Source organism: Penaeus vannamei, chromosome 16, assembly GCF_042767895.1.
Source record: "Penaeus vannamei isolate JL-2024 chromosome 16, ASM4276789v1, whole genome shotgun sequence".
In the NCBI taxonomy this organism is placed as follows: domain Eukaryota; kingdom Metazoa; phylum Arthropoda; class Malacostraca; order Decapoda; family Penaeidae; genus Penaeus; species Penaeus vannamei.
In genome coordinates this window covers 40642062-40652061 of record NC_091564.1, presented here as the reverse complement: position 1 = coordinate 40652061, position 10000 = coordinate 40642062, and the positions used below count along the sequence as shown (strand labels likewise).

Sequence of the window (10000 nt, the reverse complement as noted above, 5' to 3'; positions counted from 1 at the left end):
CTACACAAGATGAGGTATTATGCACTTTGAACTACACAAAGGCACACAGGATTTTTTTTCAGTAATCAAATCACGAATTAACAAACATGTGCGTTCTTGTAAGACCTGCCAAATAACACCAAAATGTATTATCAATAAACATTATACTGAAAACATCACTAGGAAAATTATCACAGTAGTAATATTCAACGTGCATATCAGATAGAGATGTCTTACTCCACAGTTTCATTAATATGTGTTTACATGTGTTTATACAGACATATATATATATATATATATATATATATATATATATATATATATATATATATATATATATATATAACAATAACAAGGCGCAAATATTAAATATATTTGATTATAATCAAACACGTCCCATGATATACATATTAAATGAATACATTCCAAGTTCTGATTTACTGTATATACCCTAAGTCTGGTTAAAAGTGCATATAATAAATAGTTGACTTGATGGCACAATCCTTCCGATCCTCCTACGCCACAGCTTGACCTCGGGGCGCCCCTCTCCCTCCGCTAAGCCCGACGGCAAGAGAAGCCCACGTCGCAGCGCCCTGGCATCGTCCCCCCCGTCTGCGCTGCGTCCGACCGTCTCGCCTGACCTCTGGCGCTGCGCCGCGTCACACGTACGTGACCTCGTTCGTCTCCAGCTTCTTCCGGAAGGTCGCTAGAGAGTCGACCAGATACGAGTGCACGGCAGATTCCTCCTGCGAAGTATTGATGGATTACTCTTCCTGATTATCATAGTCAATGCGACTGTATCAGGAATTTTGAAAATGGATATCATTGTTATAATCTCTGGAGCATCCGTCTATTGCAAGGACATCAAGCAAACGCACCCTTACGTCCACACGGACATGCACGCAAAATCGAATAAAATTTCGATTTTGTGTACACGTCCACGCCCACACATAAACACAGGCGGATCTTGGAACTTGATAAAGAAAATGCAACGCCCTTAGTCTCCCTATATCCGCCCGTGTTATATATATATACTCTGTTTGCATGCAACAATAACGAGCAACATTTAGACAGACAAACTAGAAATCCAGAGATAATTCACTCACATAAGTTTCCTTGTTTCAGCCGAAGTATCCAAAAGGCAGGCATGGAAAGGGTCACAAAAATATACATTTAGATAACAATCATTTGTAGTAAATTGAATTATGTAGTTTATATAGACGATAATGTTGAATCGACGTAAGAATAAAAAAAATCGATATGCTTTATCTCCGCTCGCTTTTCTCTTCTCTCATTCTCAGCCTCAGGCACTCACCCAGCCTCTTATTCACTCTTACTCACTTACTCACTTACCTTTTATTCACTCATTCACGCACTCACTCCTCTTATTCACTATCACTCACTCATTCACTCAGCCTTTTATACACTCACTTTCTCACTGACTCAGTTTGTTATTCACTGCCATTTCACTCAATCACTCATTCAGCATTTCTTTCACTCTCACTCACTCACTCACTCTCGTCCTCACTGGATCACATGAGAAATCCCCCCCCCCCCCCCCCCCGACCCTCACGGCACTGGGGAAACATACTTCCTACAAGTAACGACCTTATGCTGAAAGAAATTGTGAAATGCACTCTTTGAAGCACAAATTCCTCTACTAAGGAATAATACCGCAAGATAAACAACTGGCATACCAAAATAACACAAGAGGATAAGAACATTGTAATTTTTTAAACTGACAGTCCAAAAATTCCGTTAAGACTTCAAGCAATCGTGAAAGATTCTAGCATTGTGTTAAGAACTGATGCACGTTACACAGTTTATTTAAGCATACGACCATAAGTCTTGGGAAGAAATTCTACTGTTCACACATGCCGCTCCTGATGCTGAGCAAATGCTTTACCGCTGCAGTATTTAATCAACAACATGGATCCGTTAATCTTCTATCACAAAAACAAGCCATTCCGATCGGTAATTTACAACGATGATTGGAATGTTACTCGTATATGGAAGGCCTATGAGTATTGTCCTCTGTCATGTCTACTGCAGACTCAGGGATGGACTTCAGCAAATCCAGAATGGAACTGCCAGAATCACTCTGGGTGCCTCCAGGTGGACGAAGGTCATCATCTCTATTGAGGCAACCAAAAAATCATTCGCAGTCCACAGCTAAACGAAGGAAGCACCGAGAATGAAGGCCGCAGTACAACAGACAACCCATCAGCTCAAAAATAAGTTGTGGAGAAATAAAGCCCGTGAGATCCAGGAGCTAGCCGAAACCAACGATATCAGAGTTTTATTTACAACTCAACCAAAGCTATCTTTGGGTCACAAGAACACGGAGCTCCTCCCTCAAGAGTAAAGACGGGATAACCAACCTGAAAAGCTGCTCGGAAATTGGAGCTAGCTGGGAGGAACATTTCTCCCACCAAGAAGTTACTGTAGACAGAGGAATTATTGAGAAAATACTGAGGCAATCACCCGAGAACCACGTGATTCAACCTCCCATATTTATGAAATTCAAAGATTCCATCAAAATGCTCAAGAAAAACAACACAGCAGGCATGGCCGGAATCCCAGTGAAGTTTACAAAAGCCATAGTAATTTATTGCAGCAACGGCCCCGTCCTTTAATTATCCTTCATATTATCAAGGACGATCTACCCCTTGGTATCAACATCATCTAGAGGATGGGTGACAAGCTTTTCAACCTTGCTCGCCTTTAAAGTAAAAACATCGACTTGTAGTCTCCTTGAGCTCCAGTATGCAGACAACTATGACGTAGCCCTTGATGAAGACCATCTCTAACAGACCCTATGAAATTTTCATCGTGCCTATTCGAAGTTGGGACTGAACATCAACGTTAGGAAAACACAAACTGTCTATCAACCACCATCGAGCGTAGAACCTTTCAATCCACCTGCAGTCCAACTCGGTGGAAAAACGTTGGAGAATGTCAGCTGGCGTTGATCTTGACACTGAAACCCAACACCGCCTGAAATGCGCTGGCAACGTCTATGGTCCCCTACAAACGTTTCCCAAGACTGAGGTATCAAAACCGACACGAAAATGATGCTCTACAAAGCAATCATAATCTCAGCACTCTTGTAAGCCTCAGAGACATGGACCCATTCCGTCATCATCAAAAAACATTGCATGATCAGCTGGGAGGTCCGAAGAACCAACGTGAGCGTCCTGCAAGAAGCCAATTCAACTAGCAATGAAGCCTATGTCATAACGACTCAGCTAAGACGGTCACGTTGTAAGAATGAATGATCATCTCCTAAAGCAAGTCTTCTACTCTCAACTCAAAGAAGACAAGCGGAACCGGTACAGCCAGAAGAAGCGATACAAAGATGTCTTCAAAGTCAACATAAAGAGGTGTAACATCGATCCCAACAACAGGGAGGATATTGCACAAGACAGACCGTTTCGGAGAATCAAAGCCAGACAAGGATCCTTTGAAACCAAACGAACTGGCCCGAATTGAGCCATCTGAGGACTCACAATTGAAAATTAAACCTACCCAGAAATATGATTTTTACTGACTAAATATATAATAATATAAATAATACAAATATACATAAAACAAATATATATGTAGTCCTTGAGTTGTATACCTGGTGGGGGGGGATCTTTCGTTTGATCTTTCTCTCTCTCTTCTTTCTGCCTTTCTCTCATTTTTCTTCTAACCATCCTTCTGTTACTTCCTTTTACTCCTACTTCCTTTCTCCCACCATTTTCACCATTCTTCCTATCTTTATATTCTCCATTCATTCATTCATTCCTGCCGTCCTTCCTTCTCTTTAATTCGTGCCCTCCCTCCCTCCGTCCCTCCTTCCCTTCCCCCCCCTTCCCCCTCCTCCCTTCCCCCTTCTCCCTCCCTCCCTCCCCCTTCCCCCCCATCCCCATCCTACCTCCTGTGGGTGTCCCGGCGCCACCTGGTCTGCTATGAGGTGCATACCCTTCGACACGAGGCTTCCTCCCATGCGCACTGTAAAAGGACGCGTATTAGGTTCAGAAAGAATTGTAGCTTAAAAATAATAATGATAATAATGATAATAATATTTATAATAATAATGATAATAATATTGATAATGATAATGATATTAATATTAATATTGATATTGATATTGATATTAATAATAATAATAATAATAATAATAATAATAATAATTATGATAATAATAATAATAACAATAATGATAATAAAAATAATAATAACAATAATAATAATAATAAAAATAATAATAATAATAATAATAATGATGATGATGACAATAATAATAAAAGATAAATAAATCTTAAAATAACACAAATAAAAATCTGGTAACAGCTCCATGAGTATTGTCCCTAATAATACTTCTTTTCATGACCAAAAAGTCAGTAAAAAATAACTCTACTTCACCTAATCTAAACACGCCATAAACAAACACTACACACATCATTAAACACTGCCTATTAAAATCCAATCACAAAGTCCAAATATATTGTGGTTAACCTTATCGTCACTTTTTTTTTTACTTACTTTGCTTTACCTTAACTTGGTATATCTACTACCCTTTGATCTACGTAAATACAACATAACCCTTTGGTAATTACCCTTGGTTAATATGTCTAAAATAAACTAAGTTGGCAATATAACTTACTTTCAGTTGGTTAGTATGACTAAAATATACTAAGTTGGCAATATAACTTACTTTCAATTGGTTAATATGTCTAACCTAAACTGAGTTGGCAATATAACTTACTTTCAATTGGTTAAAATGTCTAAAATAAACTAAGTTGGCAATACAACTTACTTTCAGTTGGTTAATATGTTTAAAATAAACTAAGTTGGCAATACAACTTACTTTCAATTGGTTAAAATTTCTAAAATAAACTAAGTTGGCAATACAACTTACTTTCCATTGGTTAGTATGTCGAAAATAAACTAATTTGGTAATATAACTTACTTTCAATTGGTTAATATGTCTAAAATAAACTAAGTTGGCAATACAACTTACTTTCAATTGGTTAATATGTCTAAAATAAACTAAGTTGGCAATACAACTTACTTTCAATTGGTTAATATGTCTAAAATAAACTAAGTTGGCAATACAACTTACTTTCAATTGGTTAATATGTCTAACCTAAACTGAGTTGGCAATATAACTTAGTTTCAGTTGGTTAATATGTCTAAAATAAACTAAGTTGGCAATATCTTACTTTCAATTGGTTAATATGTCTAAAATAAACTAAGTTGGCAATACAACTTACTTTCAACTGGTTAATATGTCTAAAATAAACTAAGTTGGCAATACAACTTACTTTCAATTGGTTAATAAGTCTAAAATAAATTGTTGGCAATATAACTTACTTTCAATTGGTTAAAATGTCTAAAATAAACTAAGTTGGCAATGCAACTTACTTTCAACTGGTTAAAATGTCTAAAATAAACTAAGTAGGCAATGCAACTTACTTTCAATTAGTTAATATGTCTAAAATAAACTAACATAAGCTGGAAATATAACTTTAAACACATTTTATATAAATTCCAAATAACCGCAACCCAACAGTCGAACCAAACTCCACATAGCCTAATCCATTCGCACTAATTCCCAAACGTATTCTAAATCCAACATTCAGAAGCACAAACGACTGAACGACAGAGCCCCTTTCTAATATACTTATTACCTGTAACATTTTCATACTTATTCAAAAAAAATAAAGAAATTGGTAACTACTATAATTTAACCCCCAAAACCTCCGCTCCCATTGGCGCTCCGGCAAAGATCGACAAACGTTCAAAATTTAAGTGCACTGGCGAGCACATACCTAAGGACCCGGTGCCCTTTCTCAGCCACTTGGTGCTCTTGTGCGCTCCCGGGGCAGTCCCTTTCACTGCTGTGTTGATCTTCTTGGTGAGGTCCGTGTACACTGCGAAGGGAAAAGGCCACTGTATTGTCATTCTTTTGGCAGCACGTGTTAGGTACGTTTTCAACACACGGAATTAAAATCAATATTTGTGCAGCACGTGTTCTGTATGTTATGGACAACACAGAATTTAAATCGATATTTGTAATAGTAGTTGCAGCAGTATTATTTTTAAGAGCAGTGACAGCATTTTTAAAGGTGGAGTGAGTGTGTGTGTGCGTGTGTGTGTGCGTGAGTGCGTGTGTGCATGAGTGTGTGCGTGTGTGTGCATGAGCGTGTGTGTGCGTGCGTGCGTGCGTGCGCGTGCGTGCGCGTGTGCGTGAGCGTGCGTGCGCGTGTGCGTGTGCGTGAACGTGTACGTGTGCGTGTGCGTGAACGTGAACGTGAGCGTGTACGTGCGTGTGCTTATACATATGCACGACAGTCGGCGCTTACCCGTGCTGACCCCGGTGGTGATTTTATCGACCACGCCCTCCTGCTCCTCCCGCAGGTCAGTCATCTCCCGCAGGAGCGCCAGCAGGTCCGCCAGCATGGTCGTCGACACGTCCTCCGGCAGCTGCAACACGACCACTCGCTCTGTTGGGGGACAACCATCATCTTCTGTTGGGGACAAGTGTCGTCGGGTGCTTGTATTATTAGAGGACTGTGCGAGTGATTCATCTGCTGCTTCATCACTAGTTTTAAATCGAACTTCTCTTTAATCACTAATCGAAACAAAACCTGGAAACCTTAATAATAGTTATGAATAGTCTATGTTGTCATGTAATAATCATTATGAATAGTTATGATAATTATAAACCTTAATAATTGTTATGAATAGTCTTTATTGTTTGTGTAAGATTTGATAAATGTTTGGGATCATAAGCCCGAATGTGTATTAAAAGAATACGATTGCTACTACTAATATTTATTAAAATTGCACTAACTGAAATATTACTGCTTACACTCGACAACAAAAGTGATAAGATATGATGATGACGATGATGATGATCATGATAATACGAAAAACAAGAAAAATAATGATAAATATAGTAATAGTAAAAACAACAATAATATTAATAATTGGAAAGCTTTTATCTTATCTTATTGCCCTCAATGTTACGAATATTCTAGCAATAATTTAAGACCCATAATATCAATAAGAATAAAAATAACATTATCAACACCAATATAGAAATAGATTAGATTAATTTTCCGGCTATTTCAAGGAAGGCGAAATTAGGTGTGATCACAAGGGACTCCTTGGTGGCTGAGCACAGGTGGTGCCATCTGTATGTAACAAAATTCACAAAAAAAAACTGCAGGGAACAGTACACAAATCCGTAGTCACTGAGATAATAATAATAACAATAAGAAGAAGAATTATGATGATAATGATGATGATGATGATGATGATAAATTAATATAATAGAAATAATAACAATAACAAAAAAAATAACAAGAACAGTGATAATAATAGTAACAATAACTGTAATTAATAATAACAACAAAAGTGTTTTGAATATGAACTTATACAAGTCTTCCCTAATATTAATAATATTAATAATAATAACAATGATAACAATAATAAGGTCAATAATAATAATAAAAACAACAATAACAATAAAAACAACAATAAAACCAATGACAATACTAATACCAGCACCAACACCACAAAAATCACAATAATAAAAACCAAACTTGATTTCCCTTCCCCTAGAACGCGAGCAACCGACTCACGCGGGTTGGTCGACTCGTCCATAAACACGTAGGAGTCCGGGTACGTGTGCAGGCAGAAGCAGCGTCTCGCCCGCAGCTTCAGCCTCCAGACGCCAGGAACTTCCAGCATCCCGACGAGGCTCTCATCTGCGGTCGTCGGCGGGCTTCCTCCTCCTGGGGAAGAGGTGGGAGGGATGAGAGAGGGATGAGAGAGGGAGGGAGAGAGGGGTGAGAGGGACGAGAGAGGGGTGAGAGGGACGAGAGGGACGAGAGGGACGAGAGGGAGAGAGAGAGAGAGAGAGAGAGAGAGAGAGAGAGAGAGAGAGAGAGAGAGAGAGAGAGAGAGAGAGAGAGAGAGAGAGAGAGAGAGAGAGAGAGAGGGGGGAGAGGGAGGGAGAGAGGGGTGAAAGGGACGAGAGGGATGAGAGAAATCATGTCTTAAAGGAGGTTCAAGGCAATGTTTGAAATAAAATGAGAGAGGGAGAGGGAGAGGGTGGGAGGGAGGGATAGGGAGAAAGAGAGGGAGTGAGAGGGGTAGGGAGAAAGAGAGGGAGTGAGAGGGGTAGGGAGAAGGAGAGGGAAAGGGAGAAGGACGGAGAGGGAGGGGGAGGGGAGGGGAGGGGGAGGGGGAGGGAGGGAGGGAGAGAAGGAGGGAAAGAGGGAGGTGGAGTGGAAACGATTAAGAGTTAAAGGAAAGGAGAAATGGAGATGAAGATGAAGGGGGTCATGAAAAGGAGAAAGGGAGAGAGAGAGAGAGAGAGGGAGAGAGAGAGAGAGAGAGAGAGAGAGAGAGAGAGAGAGAGAGAGAGAGAGAGAGAGAGAGAGAGAGAGAGAGAGAGAGAGAGGGAGGGAGGGAGGGAGGGAGGGAGGGAGGGAGGGAGGGAGGAGAGGGAGAGGGAGAGGGAGAGGGAGGGAGAGGGAGGGAGAGAGAGGAGAGGAGAGAGAGAGAGAGAGAGAGAGAGAGAGAGAGAGAGAGAGAGAGAGAGGGAGAGTGCGAGAAAGAGAGAGAGAGAGAGAGACAGACAGACAGAGAGAGAGAGACAGAGACAGAGAGAGAGAGAGAAATACAACCAATCCAAGAGCGAGGCCAGGGACCAAAGAGGCAGACCTCGCGACTCACCGATCTTCTTGAAGACGGTGAGCTCGAGCGGCTTGAGGGGCGAGACGACGTGTCCCTCCGGCTGGATGAAGTAGACCTTGAGTCCCGCCGCCCCCCGCCACGCCACGACGCACGAGGGGGGCGCCTCTCCCTCCTTCAGCGGTGGGGACCTCGCTCTGCCGTTCTGACAATTTGGGAATTCTCAAGTCATTAAAGGAAAAATATTTCAGTAAAGGGATAAGTACTGTATTCCAGTTTTTTACAATTTAATTTATAATACCCCCCCTTTACGTTCTAGATACGAGGCACGTCAACACACACCAGCACAGGGTCCTGCGGAAACTGTCCTACCGTCGTGTACTCAGGGGGCGTTGCCAGCGGCGGCTGGGGCCTCGGAGGGGCGTGGGGCTGGGTGGGCGGTGACGGAGCGGGCCGAGTCGGCATCAGGGTCGGTTGTGTGGGCGGGAGCGGGGCCGTGGGAGCACTCGCCTGCCCGAATCCATACGGAACTGTAAGGGAGAGTCAAGTGTGAAGCTGAAATGGATATTCCTGCTTGTTCAACCCCGTCCACTTCCCCGACACGTGTGTGCGCTCAGGGTTATGATTTTACAACCTCCATCCACTTCTCCGACGCGTAGATCGCCAAGTGTACGTGCTAAGGGTTATGGTTTTACAACCTATCACCCGTAATAAATGATTCTCGGTAAAGCGACATAAACCCGCTTTTCTTGATATGGTATGCATTTCCCACCCATGTAAAAAGAAAACCATTACAACTAATTGGCATTTTGTGTTTTGAATATGAATTTATACCTGCCTTTCATAATGTATGTATAATTACCCATTTACGTGGTTTTCGCCACTGCAGAAATTCTCAAAATATACTTTCCCAATAAAGGCCACTCCGTCATATCAACAAAATAGAATTCTGATTCGTTCGCATCCTCACGCTCCAATTCTACAAGATTTCATAATACGTTTCAGACCTCAGAGGCATGCGCCGTTGCCTTGTCTATCAGCTCAAAATGTTACCTGCCGCCTCTTGTGGTCCCTTTTTTTTTCTTCTTCTTTTTTGTATCTCCTAGCGGCTCTTAGCTATCCTGATTTCCCAGAGTCAAGGACTTATTATCTAAAAGTAGCTTGGCCTCGTCTCCCTAGCAACACGAGGAAAATACATCTGAATATTATCCCGCCTTGCCTCTCGTGGCCTATTTCTATTTGTCCTCCCATGCAAAATTGGAAATAATTAGATCTGATTCGTCCTCCCTAATCTTATCCCGAAACGTGATTAACATTCCGTTCTCAC

At 41.2% G+C, this 10000-nt stretch overlaps 1 protein-coding gene across 5 annotated transcripts in view; it reads right to left on the bottom strand.

Moving 5' to 3' along the window:
- Positions 1-10000, bottom strand: part of LOC113819847 (uncharacterized) — an 18368-nt gene that overhangs the window by 647 nt on the left and 7721 nt on the right. For 2 of the 5 annotated variants that reach the window (XM_027372063.2, XM_070131459.1), the window contains exons 3-9: positions 9016-9203; positions 8716-8878; positions 7617-7769; positions 6333-6497; positions 5799-5900; positions 3899-3975; positions 1-725 (exon numbers count right to left, since the gene is read on the bottom strand). The exon at positions 1-725 is cut by the window's left edge and continues 647 nt beyond it. In XM_027372063.2, the coding sequence (XP_027227864.2) occupies positions 639-725; positions 3899-3975; positions 5799-5900; positions 6333-6497; positions 7617-7769; positions 8716-8878; positions 9016-9203 (935 nt within the window). In that variant the 3' untranslated portion in view covers positions 1-638. The remainder of the gene's footprint in view (positions 726-3898; positions 3976-5798; positions 5901-6332; positions 6498-7616; positions 7770-8715; positions 8879-9015; positions 9204-10000) is intronic. The other 3 variants (XM_070131458.1, XM_070131460.1, XM_027372059.2) reach the window with 2 other exon arrangements.